The sequence below is a fragment of the Pieris napi genome, chromosome 11, assembly GCF_905475465.1.
Source record: "Pieris napi chromosome 11, ilPieNapi1.2, whole genome shotgun sequence".
Classification (NCBI taxonomy): Eukaryota; Metazoa; Arthropoda; class Insecta; order Lepidoptera; family Pieridae; genus Pieris; species Pieris napi.
The window spans coordinates 7,934,843-7,955,030 of NC_062244.1; the positions used below are offsets into that span (position 1 = coordinate 7,934,843).

Here is a 20,188-nt window from a genome sequence, read left to right on the forward strand (position 1 = left end):
CTCTTTAATTAAAGAAGGTTCTTTAGTTTTTTCCTCCACGCTTCTCGCGATGTATCGTTCCTCGTTCCATAAGCGGTTTGCAGTTCAACGTACGCAGGGTGTAGGTGTTGATAGTTTTTTTTATAACATACGTTTTACTGAACGGTTGACCTGAATAAAAACGTGAGAAACCAGTTTCTTACTGAAACAAATGTCATGGTTTTTACATTTTAATTAACCGTTAAGTGATCATTCGAATATTTTTCGGTAATTAGAAATTGTTTTCAATTTACACGAATACAGTGAAACTAAAAAGTTGAGTCTTAGATACATCAGTTCATATAAGTGTTTGTTTCGGGTTTCTTGGTGAAATATTTGAATTATTGCTTGTATATAGATAACGGATTAAGTATATAGTCTGTAGAGAACATTAAATTTACACTAAATATTCAGTATAGGAAGACACTATGTCTCTTACTGTATTTTCGATCATTTTGCGTATAGATAATAAGAGTTTCTTCCAGCTTTCTCCGCTTTTCAGTTTAAACGCGGCGAATCGTAATTCGCAACGAATTTTGGACATGGTGACACTGAATGGTTTACATTCTCATGTTCTTCATTATCAGCCTGAATCTCAATAAATATTATTATAGAACTATTGTGTTTTTGCCTTTATTAGTTATCTTAATTATTATTGCACGTATGATTAAACTTTTCTATATTACCTTCGATCAAATTAATGACAATTATCATTAAATAAACTTTTACTATAATTACTATTTCCGCTGCGGTGTTTGCGTGGTGCCAATTATGTATTTTGCATATTATCACGAACGTCACACGCGAATTATTTTATCTCTAAATAATCAGTAATTTTCATTATTTCTCTAATAAAGTATGACACGAGTGACGAAGTGATTATCTGAAACTTTCTCCGATTTTATAGCAAAATACAAAAAAACTAAATGATTGCATCTTACCGCCTTTTATCATGACTGCGAGTGTGCTTAGGAACTGGTTTTTAACTAGAGCTAGAACAAAAGCACTTTAGAAGTATAGAATGGGCTATAGTAAAAACATAAATATCATGTCAAATACAAGTCTATAAATGTTTTAAGTTTTAAGATAGCTAAAAGAAGTATTTCGATGTTTGAATTTCTTCGAGAAAATTATTTTTAACTACAACCAAAGTATGACGCTGTTGAACTTTATGTTTATTTTTTAGAAGGTTCAACAACTTAGTCCCGTGAATAACGGCCAGGAAATGTATCTTGTGGAATGTTCGATGTTTGAGAATAATAAACTGAAAATTGCTGATTGCTCGGCTCTCGTTCTATTTCAGTATGTTTGTTTGAGGTATTTTCCGGATTATGCGTTGTTCATATTAAACGCATTTGTTTAGATGCATTATGTTAAATATTATACTTATTTATATAATACTTCGCTAAAATCAGTACTAATTATTTAGTAATAAGGAGGGCATTAACTTTTGAACGTCCTATTAAAAATAACCACATAAGATATACAATAACTAAAACATTAAGAAAAGAACAACAAACAATTAAAACAGTTATAAACAATTATTATATTTTAATAAGACATTAGCCTTATGGAAAGCTAAGACAAAAAGCTTGTGAAAGTTCTGTTTCATGTTATTTAGTTCTTATTTTGATTATCTACAGTTCTTAACAATTTCTGTTTATTCTAAATATACGAAATAAGTTACACTCAATAAACTGTCTATATTATTGATCTCGTTCCTAACGGCTTGGCAGTTAGCTCCTTGATACGTCGGGAATTACTTAACATACCATAAATATATGCAGATAAACCCTGTAATATGTGATATAATATAACTAATATACAGTTCATATTATTAGCGCATATGTGAGATTTCTTGGCACATAGGTGAAGTTGAAGTAATTCAATTTTCATTTAAAAATCTTTCAAATATTACGAAAAATCTAATGAATGTTTTCGTTATTATTTCACTTTAGAAAGATTAAGCTTTCTTTTGTTTTCATCATTGATATACAAAAAACCCAAGATGCACAGTCTCGAATAAAAGTAACGCTCGAAAGTGTCCCGAAACACTATTTCTGTCCCTTTCTATAAAAGTATGTCTATAACAGTATATGTCACAAGCATATATTATTGCAAAATCAACCTTACGCGAATTGCTTAAAGTTGTTATTACAACGCAGTGTATACGTACTTAAAGCAATCAAATTTTACGACTGACCGTGGTCGGTAGGACAAGGTATGGAGTGGAGTCGAACATAACTTTTTTATTTACAACTATTTAACATAATTTTAAATTTATCCGACTTTTCGGGTGCTTTACAGCGTTCGTGGTCACGGTGACTAAAGACAAAAGGTGTTGGATGTTAAATAGTTGTAAATTTATAATAATACATAACTTTAATCCGGTTAAAAAGTTTTTTCTTTAAATTAAAAAATAAAGTTAAATTGGCTACCTCCTGACCTACACTTTATAAAGCGTAAATATATTTGTCAAAAACTACACACAAAAAAGTTCAAAAGTACATAAATTTATTTATAAAAAAAAAACACAAATAAATAACATCGACTCCACTTATTTGACGCGAGACTATTTGAAATGAACGCACAATTTAGAATGTTGCGCTCATTTTTTGAGGACGTTTTTTAGACGTTGATTGTGCATCTTGGGTTTTTTATATATCAATGGTTTTCATACAAGATTTGCTTATGTTAAAGTAAAATAATGTAAGTACCTGACGATATTTGATTTTATAAGACTATATGTAGTTAAAATTCTTAAATATTTGGCAATATGAGGAGTAATGGCTCTATATGGCAACATCTAGCGATTCTTTTCTATGAAAATTACTATTTTCATTAAAATATATATAAAACTGAATTCCGGAAACGGAAACGTTGAAATAATAATATGTATTCTGTATATATTCATACTAATTAAATATCTTTCTCAATCTACTCGGATTCAGATTTTTCTAATACGTTAATTGTTGCTTTACTTCTTTTTTTTAAGATTATACTATTACTTGTTATATTATTATCATAACTATGTGGTAAAAAATTTGGCAGTTACCCAATTAACGATTAACAGTGTATTTAACTTTCTATTAATTTCCTATTAAAATGTATGATTTATATTCTGTGATAGCTTTTAATGTGTCTTATTACTTTTACGTATTTGTTAGCAACATTTTTACTTATAAGTATCTCCTATTAACTGAGGAATAAATAAATAAATAATCATATATACTTCAATTAGATTAATCAACTCTGGACATTGCGGGTTTAACTCCAGTTTATTTAAATATATTCTTGCTCGTAGATATAGGTAATACACACTATAATAGCTTACTATTGTATATTGTGTATACAGGAGGTGGTACATATTCTTTCACTGCTTTTTTGTATATAATGTTTCTTAATATGTGATCTTAAAACTCCAAATTAAAAAACTACAATGAGAAAATATAACTGAATAATCTTCCAAAACAATTAAATTAATTAAGAAATATTAAATTAGAAATTGTTATTTTTGTATCTTAATTTAGAGCTAGACATTTCATACGGGTAGGTCTAATGGGGCATCCACACGCTGGCTGTTTGTCACAAACACCGCAAACAGCAAACGAAATACCAAACACCAACCACAATCACCCAACACAAACAGCCATCCACATGCTTGGCGAACGTTCATAACATTCCCAATCGGCAAACATGGCGGACGACGAGCTTGTGGCAGCTATTACTTTCGGGTTGACATATTTTTATTATAAATTAAAGCAAGAGAAAGAAAAAAGGAAAAAAAGTAGAAAGTAAAGACGATGGTTGATGATTAAAATACATAGAAATCGTACAAGGTACTGCTTTAGACCTATTTTAATTTTACTTAAAAGTTTTTATTCGTTTCAGACAATTTATAGAAGAAAAATTTAATGAGCTAATTTTGATAAGCCTCCAAAATGTCAAAATCGTAGGTGCTGACCAATCAGACATTTTTTACGCTTTGCGCGCCAACGAAAAAGTGTATCAAGTAAATACGTCCGCCTCCCGCAAGCTCGCGCGCATACTGATCGCAGCCAAACGTGTGGATACGTTGCAAACTGTTTGCCAAACATCCTTTGATCTGGCAAGATAAACCGACACCGATGCCGAACACTGCCCAACACAAACACAAACAGGCAAACAACGACAAACACCCATCCACACGTCCGTGTTTGCTGTTTGCTGTTGGCTGTTTGCCATTGTTTGGCAAGCGTGTGGATGGGGCTTAAGAGTAGTAAATCAAAGATCAATCGTTTTGTTAGAAGAAAGGTCCTAGTTAGGTCACCTAGTCTGATTTAGCGGCTGGATTGTCGCCAAAGCATTTCGTTTGTTCTATTGTAGTAGCATTAGGCGATGTCATTGACCTTTATGTAGGCGATATATGAAGCATATGGAGTCTAATTACTTAATGCAAATGCGATAAACGTAATTACGCGTGTACACGTTTTTTACTTGTAGATCGGTTTTCATAACTATTTTTACGCCTCAGAATGTAAAAAACTCATAACACACGCATTTTTAAATAAATAAATGGATTGTCATGTAAGCTACTTCATAATCATTAGGTGCATGATGTACATAAGTACCATGTCATGCATAATTCTTAATAGTAGCTTTATCATGAGCTTGTCACAATTAAACGATAACAATCTACGTTTTTTTATGTTGGTCTTATCTGACCACGCAGACGACGCAAGGTTTGAAAAGTCGTTTTAGAAGCGTAACACCAAAATGATTCTGCAGTTAGAAAGGCCGTGATAACACCGTACCGAAATAGTATTTATATATTTTACAACAAAAAGGAATTGCAATTAAAAAACTACACTGCGTCTTTAAAAAAAAAGTTAATAGTACATAATTGTTGGAAGTTGAAAATTTAAATAACTTGTCTATGTCTGTTTGTGCGTGTAATTGAAACCGGGCTATTAAGTTATTCAATGGCGATTAGAATTACGGAAGGCCTACAGTTTATTAGCCCGCATAATACTTAGTATGTGGGTAGATTTAATTGCGATAATATGTTAATCCTAAGTATTTCGGTCAAGGTGTTTCACAAATCAGGTGAAATGCTTCATGTTTACGCAATGTCCCCGAACCCCATATATTACTATTATTTTTTCCGAAGGTTATTCGTCTGTCGGAGTAATTCGCTCCTAATTAAAGTACCAAGGGTTTTAATTAGAATAGCCTTTCTGGTAAAGTAAAAATTGTACGCCATTCAAAATTTTGTTCGAATTTGTAAACCAAATATCATGATCGCAATATCCCTTTGTCTTTCATCTTTAGGCAAAATTTTCCTACACTTTTTAAAAAAAATCGTAACGCTTCACTTACGTATGTCTAACAATCATTTGTCTTTGGAAAAATCCATGTTAAAATGGGTATACTAATTACTAGGCTACTAAGCTTACAATTTATTTGTCTTAGATGTAATCTGACGATTGTATTGCTATAAAAACCATAGATAAATTAAAGATTCTCGTACAGTGCTACGTACATTAGATACATATTCAATGGTAAACTTTGTTCTATTCATCTTGTATTAAGGAGTCGTAATATTGCATAATACGATTGTAGCGAGTAGGAAGACGATTTACAATTGGATTGTGCGGTCTTAAGTAAACGTGTATACTGTATATTGCGTTATGCTAACGCGATACATTGAAGTACTCGTTACAGTTTACATAAATACCAACATTGAGGCCGTGGTCTTTCTGTTGTTATGTAGGTTTTTGAGGCGTGTTTAACGAGACAAGTGATGGTGTTTAATATGAACAAAAATGTGCATATTCTACGGTTTCGATATTTGTAAATATGTGAGGAACATGTATACTAACTTTTTTAGTATAGTAGTTTATGCTAAGAGTACATTGTCTTCACATATAATTATTTAACAAATGTAACAAAATATTGTTAACCTATTTTAAAAGAGTAAGTGTGGAGTTTCTTGCCCATTCTTCTCCACACGAAACTACCTTTTGGAAGGGGCAACTAGAATCTTCTTTATATATATTTTTTTGACGTTCAAAAGTGCCATTTTAGATGGTCTAATTGAAATAAATGATTTGACTTTGCACGTAAATGTAAATAAAAAATAATTAATTATTTTCAATTATTTTTATTATTACTTTATAGGTTAAGAAAATTGTAAATACTGTATTTGTGTAAATAAAAATTATTTCATTTACCATTTAAATAAAAAATAAAATATAAATCAGTGGCATAACAACGTTTTTTAGGTCTAGGTCTCAGATTTCTGTATCTGTTTCATGATCATTTGTCAATCTACACGCCGTCGACTTTTTGGGTGTAAGGCAAGCCAGTTTCCTGACGATGTTTTCCTTCACCGTTCGTGCGAATGTTTAAAAAAACGTAAATATTATGTTTATTTTTAGGCAGATATCGAAACATAATGATAACTGCTTTTAGTAGATACAAAGTCTTACCACAATAGTATTAATAAAACAAATGCTGCGGCATGCCTTATGGTGATAAATTACAACTTTAATAATCTAAGAGACTAGTAGTGCTTGCTATTTAACTGCCGTTTGGATTTAGAATAAATAAATATTCAGAGCAGTGTTAGCCTAGTGACTTGAAGCATGCGTCTCTCATCACGTAGGTTCGATCCCCGGGAGTGCACCAATGGACTTTATTTCTATGTGCGCTTTAAACATTCGCATGATCCGTGAAGGAAAACATCGTGAGCAAACCGATTGCCTTAGACCCATAAAGTTGACGGCATGTGTCAAGCAGAGAAGGCTGATCACATACTTGCCTATTAGATTGACAAATTATCATGAAACAGATACAGAAATCTGAGGCCCAGACCTAAAAAGGTCGTAATGCCACTGTTTTATTTATTTATTTTAAATATTCTAATTATATATTTAAATTTTGTTGTGCACTATGTATTTTTATGATCAATTAACACCTTCTCATCAGTAGAATAGTGGGCGGTTGATTGTGTAATTTTTTAATCATGTGGGAGATCAAATTTCACTTTTCCTCAAGGCTCATGTGGGCACTCTCCGAGAAATTTAAACAATAGCAACATTTCACTCTGTTTATTTTGAACCATTGTGTGCTTTTATGAGGCTGTTACACTTGCATACGGTGATTAGGGAAATGAAAAAGCCTTTGAATTGAATTCGTTTGTGAAATGCGCGAAGCAATTATATTGTTTTTTATTAACCTCGTTTTATTTATCATCGTGACCTTGCATCCTATTAAACGTCAGAATAGATTCATAAATATTGGTTGTTTGTAAAGTAGGTTTACGATCGAGATGTTTACGTGATAACGTCTTATTGGTGATATAAGTTTTTGGGAAGTAAGGAATTAATGAAGATAACAATTTTTTCAAATTTTAAATTACATCTATCGTTTTATTCACACTTTTGATGATAAATTTCGGGTGTAAAATGACAAGTTTACTTATTCGACTATGATATACATTTTTCTTCATACATTCACGGAATGACTGGCAGCGCTCGAGATGAGACGGGAGATCGGTCCGTCTCTCTCTCGTTATACCTGCGATCGCGCTCGTGAGGTTTTGGTGTGACACAAGTTTCTGAACATGTCACCCGACTAAAACGATTTTAAAGACGTTATCACGTCAAAATATATACTTAATAAACTATTTCGTGGGTAATTTAATTAAAACGGAATTAAATTAAAATGTATTACATAACAATATTAAGAACTGAAGACGTGATCTTTGGAATTTGATACGAAAACAAAAAACATGTGCTATTTAAAATTTAATTAAATTTTCGGTTGAATATAATTATTTGTTGTAAGCAAGTACAAAAATAATTATTAGTTTTTTTCTCGTTTCGTAAAATTTTGTGTTAAGCTTTTTTAAACAATGCTTCATAAGAGGGTTGTGCTATACACCGTTTTTTGTCTTAACTTGACTTTAATCATTGTTCCACCCACACACAAAATGAATTTTAATGAGTTTAACAAGTACACTTTTTTATACCCAGAGTACTATTGATGCTTTGAGAACAGACTGCTTGGCGTCTCATAATGTAACAGTTAAATGACGATTGATAAGCGTAATAAATATTTTTGAATCATTAACATTAGTACAATCTTTGATATTTACCTCGAGTATTCGTATCGCATACGATATATAAATAAATAATATCTATATATATAAATCAGTTGCGCTACAATCTTTTTACGTCTAGAGCGGGCCATAGACGGACCGCATGTTGCAGTCAAGACGGACTGCAATATGAGGTTTGCTCAGGAAATGCTCGAGCGGTCCGTGTATTGCCAATATGAATTTAGTATGGAAACTGCAGATCGCCGTGCGGCGACCGTATATTGCAGTCTGTCTTGACTGCAACCTGCGGTCCGTCTATGGCCCGCTTGAGTCTCAGATTTCTGTTTCTGTATCTGTTTCATGATAATTTGTCTAACAAGTAGGCAAGTAGGTGATCAGCCTCCTGTGCTTGACACACGCGTACGTTTTGGCTCTAAGGCAAATAGGCCGTTCGAGCGAATGTTAAATGCGCAAATAGATTGAAAGTCCATTGATGCAAAGCCGGGAATCGAACCTACGACCTCTGGGATAAGAGTCACGCTGAAGCCAGGTCTACACTGCTCTGTACACGGTATAAATATGGCATCATTTAACGGAGATGTTTGCACAAAAGTTTGCATTTTCCTTACTTATACTTAAACTTCGTTGCTTTTTAGCTAAGCCTATGAAATGCTGCTTAGTTTCGATACAGCAGTAATGTGCGTTTACTACATATAAAGGTGCAGCTCTAATATTCAGTAAATTAACCTGCGGTTAGTGCGTAACAAATGGTAGGCCCTTGCTTGTGTAACGTTAAATTGTTGTTACTAATTTAGTATTTAGACCAGTGCAGATAGCCTTTAAAATAAATAAAAAGTGAAAAAAATTACAGTAGGATGAAACCCATTAGAAAAGGAGGGGAATATGATCAAAATGAAAGGAAAAATAAATTACGGTCGATCTGAGGTCGGGAAGGGGTAGGGGGGGGAGTTTTAAGGGTAAAAAACGGTTTATCTCGATTTCCGGCAAAACTAAAAGTCCTATCGAAGAAAGTTAAATGGCAAAGTTGTAGGTAATAAAAAGATCTAAAACTTTTGTATTCACACATTTTTCACATAACCTCAAAATTTATGTGAAAAATTCAAAAAACCAAGTTTTTGGTTTTTAATTTTTATCTTTAACAAAAATATTTTTTTTTTAACGAAATTTGGTGAAAACTTACCTTTCTATGTCCCAAATACGCTGTAATTTATTTGATTAAAAATATTTATTTGTTCACCTTATTTTGAATTAATATCGAAAAAACACCCTAATTTTCAATCGAAAATTCTGACGTCAAAATTTCAGCTTTTTTCAAAAAGTTGGTGTGCTTTCAGTTCATTGAAATCTCTACTTTCCTATGGTAAAAAAATATATATATATTACCATAGTAAATCTTCTCAGAAAACGCAAAAAATCGTATGCAGTAACGCCCAGACCTGTCATCCCCTTCCCTACTTCTCTATGAATCTTCTTTAAATTATAATCAGATGCCTATTTATTACTATTTTAAGATAACTTATATATACCTGAGTGACCTAAAAAAAAATTTAGCCTTTAGATGGGCTAAAATTTTCGTATTTCATAGAGAAGTAAGGAAGGGGATGACAGGTCTGGGCGTTACTGCATTCGATTTTTTGCGTTTTCTGAGAAGATTTACTATGGTAATATATATATATTTTTTTACCATAGGAAAGTAGAGATTTCAATGAACTGAAAGCACACCAACTTTTTGAAAAAAACTGAAATTTTGACGTCAGAATTTTCGATTGAAAATTAGGGTGTTTTTTCGATATTAATTCAAAATAAGGTGAACAAATAAATATTTTTAATCAAATAAATTACAGCGTATTTGGGACATAGAAAGGTAAGTTTTCACCAAATTTCGTTAAAAAAAAATTATTTTTGTTAAAGATAAAAATTAAAAACCAAAAACTTGGTTTTTTGAATTTTTCACATAAATTTTGAGGTTATGTGAAAAATGTGTGAATACAAAAGTTTTAGATCTTTTTATTACCTACAACTTTGCCATTTAACTTTCTTCGATAGGACTTTTAGTTTTGCCGGAAATCGAGATAAACCGTTTTTTACCCTTAAAACTCCCCCCCCTACCCTTCCCGACCTCAGATCGACCGTAATTTATTTTTCCTTTCATTTTGATCATATTCCCCTCCTTTTCTAATGGGTTTTATCCTACTGTAATTTTTTTTGGTTTCAAAAATTATCGGCACTGGTCTAATTATGATTACAGCCCATGTGCGTGATTCGTTTCGCCTTTGTAGGCGTACTAAAAGTTCGTAACCAAGTTAGTTACAAGTTCGAATGAATGGCTTCTGACCCTGACGATAGTTGTACATTATTATTACATGTTATACGACAAGGTAACTAATATCTTGAATGATATTTTATTGGTAAGCTAATATGTAATTTGTTTCCAGGTCCAACGTCAAATGGCCCGTGAGTACGAGCAGCTGAAAGGGACTGTGGCCACTGTCCAGATGTTCCAGCATGAGGGAGATAAACCCATTACACCGCTCGGTGGAAGTAAGTACACTGAAGTATTTCCGAACCAGGGTCTTAGGGTCCTTCAAGAAAAAAGCGTACCAATTCTTGAAAGGCCGGCAACGCACTTGCGAGCCTTCTGGCAATGTGAGTATCCATGGACTGCGGCATCACTTAACATCAGGTGAGCCCGTTTGCTTCCCATTACATAAAAAAGTACAAAATAAAACGCTGAATCACTTACACCAAAACGTTACAATCTGAAACTCCTTAGGTTGTTGAATTGACAAAAAAATTATGTTTAACCGTAAACAATTTAGTAATACGCGTTACGCTTTTACTATTTTTTTTTAACATTGGTACGTCCTTGGAAAATCAAACAGGTTTATACAGAAATATATATCGACCTTTACATATGTACGACGTGTACTAAAGACTTTATGAAACATACATCTAATTGGTCTAAATTACTATGATTTGTTAATGCGATCGTTGTCTGTGTTTATTTTTATCCTCTTCAAAGGTCAAAGTCCTGACGGTTATTGATGATGACGAACAGTTGTTCTGGAAAATGGCATTGAGTAACCACGGAACTCAATGGTAGAACCATTTTTCATAAATTTTTTAAAGAAATATTATTTATCCTTGTGAAGTAAGGCTTAAAAATACTATATCGAATTTAGGATTATCAAAAGAAAAATAATATGTGAAAGTAAAATTATGTTTGGTATCACGTTTTTGGAAAGAAAAACATTATAATGACTTTAATCTAATTGATTTTGATTGTTGAGTAAATATCTGACGCATTATTTTATCGATTGATTTCGCAGTACTCGACACGATAATTACTGTTTATGCATTGCTATTTTAATCTTGAAAATATGCATACTCCATACATGCTTTGGTTACAAGAAAAATAGTTTTTTAAATCCATTAAACTTGTACAAAATCTCAGCCCATATGTAGTATTTGCCACAGTTTCCCCTCATTATTTTAATTTGCATTCATTTTTGCAACAAAGTGTTGAATGTATGAAAATACGATTGGTATTTAGGTGGACTTGATGGAAAGACAAATGTTATTGTCTACTTTTGCGTTCATCCTTGGCCCCTTTAAATTCATCCTTTAACAGAACAATAGTTTATCACTCCACCCATATAGGCGTGTGAAGTGCGACACCACAGTATAATTGATTCATTAATAAGAACAATTGGGCCTGATTCTTGGGACGTCATAAAACATTTTATACGTACAGCGAATTGCGGACAATGCATCTTAAATTACACCATTTCAATGTCTGGAGGTTCAGCGCATTTACAGTTTTCACTTCAGTGACTGATTATCTTCCAAGTAATGTAATTCACAAATGCTATGGGGATCACACATTGATGTGTTTGCATTGCCTTTACCTGATAGAAATATAATCTGAAATCGATTTTAGACACTTTCGAGCCAAGTAGCGTTCCGGGGAAAATTTAAAAGTCATCACTGTTGCAAATCTAATCTTAAGTGATCCCGCCAGCCACCACATGAAGATCACATTTTTCATGTAAAATCTTCATGCCTTTATATGCCACGCTCTATATTTCAAATGTTTTTTTATGCACGTAATGTTTCGAAGGCTTATTATATTTTTTATTTCAGTCAATATTTATTTTACTAGAGGACTTTAAAATCTTAATATATATAAATTACGCGTTACGGTGTTTGTCCGCTATGGACTCAAATTACTTTACCGATTTCAATCAAATTTGCACACCGTGTGCAGTTTGATCTAATTTACAAGATAGGATAGCTTACATCTTTATATATATAATTCTTCTGTGAGTGTGTATGTCACTGAACTTCTCTCAAACGACTGGACCGATTTTGATGAAATTTTTTGTGTGTGTTCAAGGGGATCTGGGAATGGTTTAGATTCATAAATCAGCCCGCCAGATGGCGCTGCAGTCGGTACTTTCATACTTTGCTTTACTAATCGCTTGAAATATTATGCAGGACAACGTCTGTCGGGTCCACTAGTATATATATAATTCTACTGTACGTGTGCCTGTCACTGAACTCCTCTTAAACGGCTGGACCGATGTCAATGATTTTTTTTGTATGCGTTTGGGTGGAGCCCTGTGTGGTTTAGATTCACAATCACACCGTTTAATATACGTATGTGAAAATCACTCTGTTTATGACTTATTAAGAGCCATAATTTTTGCTTTAAAAATTATGCTATTATGTTGAAAGGTGCGTGGAAATGTCAGTAAGGGACGAACTTTCCGTTTCGGTCACGACGTTGGTACAGTCGAGATCAGATAACCACTTTCCAATCTCGATCGTGCACCACCTTGTACCGCGGCCTTATCTCAAATCTTATGCTACGTCCGCACTTGGTTAAGCGTAGGTTAAATAGGTTTAGTTTTGGTTTCCTATCTAAATAGAACCGAGATAGTCAGTTTGCTTCTATCTCATGTTTAGCTTCTAAATTCCAGTCCAGAAGAAGACAGTAAAACATACAAATACAAAGAATTGCCTACCTATCTATATGTACATGTCTATTTCATGCTTTACTAAAGTTAACATACCTTGTAAAAAAAGTTGCACAGAAACCCAGAATCTTTCAAAAAAGGTTTTTTGTTCGACGTAAATTGATATCCACAAAAACCAAAATGCATTATTGTAAAGTTGATTTCTAATAGGTACCGTAATTCGAAAATGACTATACAATTTTGATTACATCCTTTTATACACACCGTAAACGTTCACGACGTACAATTTCCGGTTCAGAAGATGTATTTTATAACGATCATAAAATAATAACCGTACCTAACTGATTTATACCTTTAAAAACATTAGGCGCGCACGCATCGTAATTGTCTTTGGTGATATTTCGATGTTTATTAGATCTTATCTACCTCTTGGTCAGTTATAAAAAGCTTTAACATATTTGTAATACAGAAGAACCTCTGTAACTTGAACATCAAGGGAGATGCCAAAATATTCGAGTTTTTAGAGTTTTCGACTTATGGAATACGAAATTTCACCCGTATCACCTCGACGTCCGACGTTGCACAACTGAGCGTTTATTAAGGCTGTTTCTGCCGCACTACTTCTATGTGGAACCAATTCTACTTAGGGTCCTTCAAGAAAGGAGCTTACCAATTTTTAAAAGGCCGGCAACGCACTTGCGAGCCCTCTGCCAATATCAGTGTCTATGGGCGGGCGGTATCACTTAACATCGGACCCCTTGCCCCTTCATATAAAAAATATGAAGGATTTTGATTACACTTTGTCAAGTTAATTAAGATTTATTGTTACAAATTTTAAGTTATTATATTACAGTATAATTAAGAAACAATAGTGGCTTTCATTGGAAAATCCTTAAAGTCTATAACTTATTTACGAACTAAAGACTTAATAAGTTTTTAATTATCAAGTTGTCAAGGTTGTCAAACAAAACATTGCTGTGTTCGTTTACGAGATTTCGTGTAATGGAAGTTTTAGGGTATGAAGGGAAGGGAACAAACTTAAGGGTTTTCACTCCGAGTTTTTTGGAGGCTTTCGATTTATCCAGGTACGGCTTAAAGATGTTCTACTGTAACATGTTAGAAAGGTTAATAATAAATGCATACTGCAATCAATCATTGTACACTTAATACACGTAAATTGAGCTTTCGCGATGACAGATTGCTAGGCATAATTGCCTACAGTCAAGTAAAAAAGGTAGTAATTTTAATTTGAAAACAAATGTTATTTCTCAAAGTTTAATGCTCTTAAGGACAACTCAATTGAACAATCGATGTTTTATTTAAACAACAATTAAAAACACACTCGAATGTAAGAGAAAAGGTATAAAAAGTGGCAATATATAGAATGTACAAGACAGACTTTTGTCGGTGTTTCATCTGGTTTTCCTGTTCTCAACATTCATCTGTTATACGCAGAATTGGATGTAGCAGTAATTTGACAGTAAAAATACGTAATATTATTACTGTCATGGATTCACTGTCCGGATGTTTGTAAAGCTTTGTTTAAACTTTCACTGTATTGTACTAAGAAGACGTTATATTTATAATTGACTCGAAAATAAAGTAATGTAGCAACATCGCTAATGATAGGCTCTGTTATCAGCCACCCAAGAATTTTGAAATTTATGAAGAAGCAAATAGGTTTCTGTTGCTCTGGTAAAATGTTTTTAAATCTCTTACAAAAGCCTCAGAAGTTACAATGTTTATTTAAAATTTGCCATGCTTAGAAAAAAGGTAATACGTCGTGAGTGTGGAGCTAGCATATACATACGGCATAGATACTTGGATAATGGCGCTGTTCTTTTGTTCTTGTTGTACTATTGCGATATGGATAAAAGAACACGAATATCTAGGAGTAAGACATGAATCATGCATGTTTTGTTACCAAGGGTAGTACGTATAATGAACTTTGTCAGGTAGTCTGTCCTTCGCCTAGTATCTATTCAACAACGAATAGTAATTGCTACCATCCGTATTTGTTTTTATAAGATTTGGTTATACACTTTTACTCATCATATTTCTTTTTTTTATACTAGGGTTGCCTGGAAGAGATCGCTTGTGAGCGATTAGGCCGCCCGTTGCATACCTTATAATCTTTACGTGTTATGTTATTTGATTTTATATAAATGTAACGAAGTGTAAATAAATAAATTACTACTAAAACTTTGTCAACTAAAAACGTTGACTTCCATAGAATTGTCTATGACGTAGCAATAACTAGTTATTGGTATTTGGATATATTATAGAAATATTTCTATTGTAGGTTCTTAGTCGGTTAGGTATTGTTGGTTAGGGACCTTAAAAAGCCGGCAACGCACTCGCGAGCCCTTAACATCGATCATTTAACATCAGATGAGCCTCCTGCCCATTTTTGTCTTTCGCCTTTTTGTACGTTTGTAGAAAAAACGACTCTAACCATTGGAAAAAAGGTATTTAATAAAGTTTTATTATAATGCATTATCTAAATAATTTAAGTTTATTTAATTATCACAAAAAAAATATTTCTTCATAGTTAAAGAAATGTACATTTTTTATTTTAAAATGTTGACTATGCTAACTTCAGGGTGTCGGATTTTTGTGACGATATTGTGCGCATTGTAAAAATGTTGTCTCATCATTTTTCCCTAACGCGCTAAAAGTATAACTTCAAAAAAATACCATCCAATCCGCACGAGATTGCTAAGCGTTAATCACAAACCAAGCGTCAGTACTACTATTTTTAAATATATTTTAGCGTTCCTAAACATTACACGTTAACACAATGGAGTATGCAGTGAAGATTATTGAAGTCGATATATTCTTCATTCGTTAACATGGTTTGATTTAGCTCCTGTCAATGTTTGCAAAGTGCTGATAGCAATGGCGATAAGACCATTGTGCCAATGTTGCTTGGAATAGTTCTTATTACTTTAACTAAACTAACTTAATAACTAAAAACTTTTACTAAATTTAATAGCTCATGTACCGTTATATGTTTTCAATTAAACTTTTTGCAATAAATTGCCGTCGAATTAATAAAACAAACTTGGAGGTCAGATTATCTATTCTTTCTAATCATAGTGACTGTATGTCTTCTTTTCTTATTATTTTATCAGACACATAAAAGTGCCTTCGAAATCATAAATTAAATACGGTCAACTGAATTCTAGGTTCGATTAATAATAATAAAGCCACTTTACATACTATTAACAAATAACTTTGCTTACAATAAAATATTTTGCTAAATTTTATTTACTTTCACGTGTTCGTAAAGCGTTGAGAAACTTAAATGAAAGATTTTGTATTTCATGTTTATATGGTTAATATATATAAATTACGCGTTACGTTGTTTGTCCGTTATGGACTCCTAAACTACTGAACCGATTTCAATCAAATTTGCACACCGTGTGCAGTTTGATGTAACTTAAAAGATAGGATAGCTTTCATCTCAATTTATACTCGCAATATTATTTTATTGCAAAATATTTGTTTTTTATTTGATAGTCACAATTCTAACAGATGGCGCTGTGTTGAAAGTACCAACGTTTCACATAAACTACAATTTAATGGCATAACCAGCAATAAAGCATGATGGTCCCCATGACTGGTGTTCTCCTACCGTTTCCCTAGAATAGTTTACTACTATGTAATATAACAAAAACCTTAGCCACAGCAACGCTTGGCAGGTCTGCTAGTATAATAATATAATACGAATATTTTAAGTGGAAGATTTATTAAATTACAATAAGCAGAGTTCGTCAATCCATATCAGTTTTACGGAAACGTGTTCTACAAGCAAAAATAGCACGTTCCAATAATGTCAACCGCTCCATTATTTAATGGTAATGTCGGCATAATGAACATTTTGCGCTTGATTTAATAGCATTCCACTCTCCCACACAATCACTTGCAATTTATTTCTTGCTTAACAAATATTCGTACACGCGAGATGTTTACTCAAGTCTTTACTTCTTAGTGTCTTAGTTTTTACTGGGCTATAAAAATTGAGTAATTAAAGCATCTCATAAGTAAGCATAAACGAACTGTGGTGCACTTTTTAAAACCTAATGCGAATAGGAATGGGAAATTCAAAATACTATCTAGAAAAATCCAAACATAATTATGATTCCACATTTATATCTCGAGAAAGGAAAAATTTCAAAAAATCTTTCCTTGTTTAATGTTTTCATATAATGACTATAATTTATAAAATTTCATGATAATTTTAGGTGCTGCGTTAGTAATACTAAGTGTACAAACGGTTTCTTATATATACAAGCTATACAAGTTTATAACTATACCGGTACTGTGTAACTTCCAATACCAATAGCCGACCAATCTGTCGTTTTTGTTGTCTCAATATCAAACTCAAACTATATTCATATAGGTAAACTAGTACACTTATGAACATCAGAAAAGAAGTTAAATTAATTCTAAATTTACATTTACTACCAGTTCGCAAGTCAAGGCAAGAAGAACTGGCAAGAAAGTCCCCGCCACTCTTTTTAATCGCTAAGTTTTGAGTCATACAAATTGTTTGAACTGGAGCAAATCAATCCCAAGGATTAGGATCATTTCAATATTCGTTAAATTTATAAAAAGCTCTATTGATTAATTTACGTTTAACGTTTAGCTTTGAATTTATTCAGTGATAATTCTCTAATTTCGCTTGGGAGTTTGTTGTAAAAACGAATACAATTTGGTTTCGTTTAAACCTCGCTAAAACTTGGCATCGTGCGTATACTCTCATTGTAATCACTAGTTGCAGAGTTACGGCGCAGAACCCCAGACACGACCTTTCTGTTATATCTGGAATATAGGCAGTTCGTCATCAGTCGTCGGTTACAGCTCTGTTTTTAAAAAACATTAAAAGTTTCGTGTTTACGAATGTCTTACGATAAACTACTTTATAAGCGTGGGTGACTCTACGACTTTCCTCGAAAGTTTCAATAGGCACTTGACAGGTGTAGGCATCAGCATCAGTGAGCACTCTTGACCCTAATATCTATGTAAGGCTAGATTTAAGATTATTTGTACCGTATTGAATGCACAGCACACTGTATTCTAACTCGAGTGGGTCACACAAGATGAAGTTCAATTTAACCGTTTTTAAACTCCCTTAATAAAAGACCGGAAATAAATAAGAAGTTTAGATAAGGAATTAATTATACCCCTAGATGGGGCAGAGGGTGTGCCATAGTGAGTCTCTATCGCGTTTGGTCTTGAGCCTCGTATTTCACCTCGCTCCAAGTCCTATCGGCTCTGCAACTAGTTGGAGAAAAAAAAAAAAAAGAGGTTTGCCTGGGATGGCCACGCTTCCGCTTTCCTTGCGGGTTCCAGATAGCGCCTGCTTGGAATCCCTTCGGACTGTATGGCCTATGCATTACCATTTGCGTCGCTTGATCTGCTGGCTAATCGGGGTTTCTCGGTAGCGCTCCCAAAGTTGGTTGTTAGAGATCTTCTTGGGCCAGTAGATGCCCAGAATACGGCAAAGACAGTGGTTGACAAAGACTTGGAGTCGGTGCGAGATGTCTTTGGTGACCTTCCACGTTTCACACTGAGCACCAATATATTTGGCCAGACCAGATATAATATTTGCATATGGGATTAACCTTTTATATCTTTTTGTAAAACTAAAACGGAATCTATATAAAGAAAACGCCGTAAATTTATTGGAAAATGGACACTTAAGCTACAATCGAACCTACGGTACTGCTAGATGTTAAGAATTTATAACGTTCATACCCAGGATTACTGGCGAAACAATTATTGTATTTGGTTGGTAATAGCATGACTTACTTGTCCTAAAAAAAATTATAAACACATTGTTAGCTTTGGGTTTACGGGCCTTAAAACAACTTTTTTATTTTTGAAAACCATTACGGTCAAACGATTCCAATTAAAAGACATTCCTTCCACACGTGTAATTCTCAGTAACGGTTAAATCTCAAGCCAATTATGTGCAATGTTAAGTTGGTGCACTTTTTACCAAGAACCTGTTAATGAGTGACATTAATGTCTTTAGATCACCGGCGTCCGGTTTACCAAATTTAGACTTAACTCTAGTTGAGTCACCGAACAAGTATTTGTATAGAAAATAAACCGACCCGATATGATGGGTATATATACTTATTTTATAAGAATAGTATAAAATGCATACGATAGAGTTAATTTCGTGTGAATTTTGAAAGTCAAAGTCAAATCATTTATTTCAATTAGACCACCTAAAATGGCAATTTTGAACGTCAAAAAAAAAATACAAAGAAGATTCTAGTTGCCCCTTCCAAAAGGTAGTTTCGTGTGGAGAAGAATGGGCAAGAAACTCCACGCTTACTCTTTTAAAATAGGTTTACAATATTTTGTTACATTTGTTAAATAATTATATGTGAAGACAATGTTCTCTACATGTTCCTCACATATTTACAAATATTGAAACCGTAGAATATTAACATTAAAGAGTAATAAAAATAAAAAATAAGTCCTTGTTAATAATCTAAGCTAGTTTTACTCTGCGTCTAAAGAAATGATATCCGAAGTAGTAATGGAACGTCAGTGAAAGTTGCAGGAGTTTGAGACTCGACCTACTCCAGGTTCTCTGGCACGTACAGAACGGGGGCACAGGGTACTTCCTCAGGGTCGCTTTTGCATCACCTAGGGAGTTATCTAAAGATCGTCTTAACTTGACTTTTCTTAGTTTACCTTATTATGGTTTTTATTTCAGATCTAGAAGACTTACCGACCCGAGATATGATCTGGGCACCCGCACCGCATGAACTAGATCCTGACATCTGGCCACCACCGCCTGATAGAGATCCCAGCGCTTGGCCCTCACCTACCAGCGTTGAGCATAAGTAAATTTAATTATACGTACTTAGGGAGCGTTCAAGTATTACGTCACGCAATTTTTGGAGATTACTGAACCCCCCCCCCCCATGTAACGCGCCGTAACGTTTTTCTGTACCCAATAGTAAAACGTTTCGTGACCTAGTGACTCTTTATACCTAAAAGTTACCATTATGTGGTGTAAAGTACTGGAAAGTCGAAAAAAATATTATAATAACGTGTAATT

At 33.4% G+C, this 20,188-nt stretch overlaps 1 protein-coding gene across 1 annotated transcript in view; it reads left to right on the plus strand.

Annotated features, from left to right (window-relative positions):
• The window catches only part of LOC125053874 (katanin p60 ATPase-containing subunit A-like 1), a 34,968-nt gene that overhangs the window by 6,725 nt on the left and 8,055 nt on the right, over positions 1-20,188 (plus strand). Inside the window, exons 2-3 of the mRNA XM_047655468.1 lie at positions 10,558-10,663; positions 19,841-19,970. Coding sequence (XP_047511424.1) covers positions 10,558-10,663; positions 19,841-19,970 — 236 coding nt within the window. The remainder of the gene's footprint in view (positions 1-10,557; positions 10,664-19,840; positions 19,971-20,188) is intronic.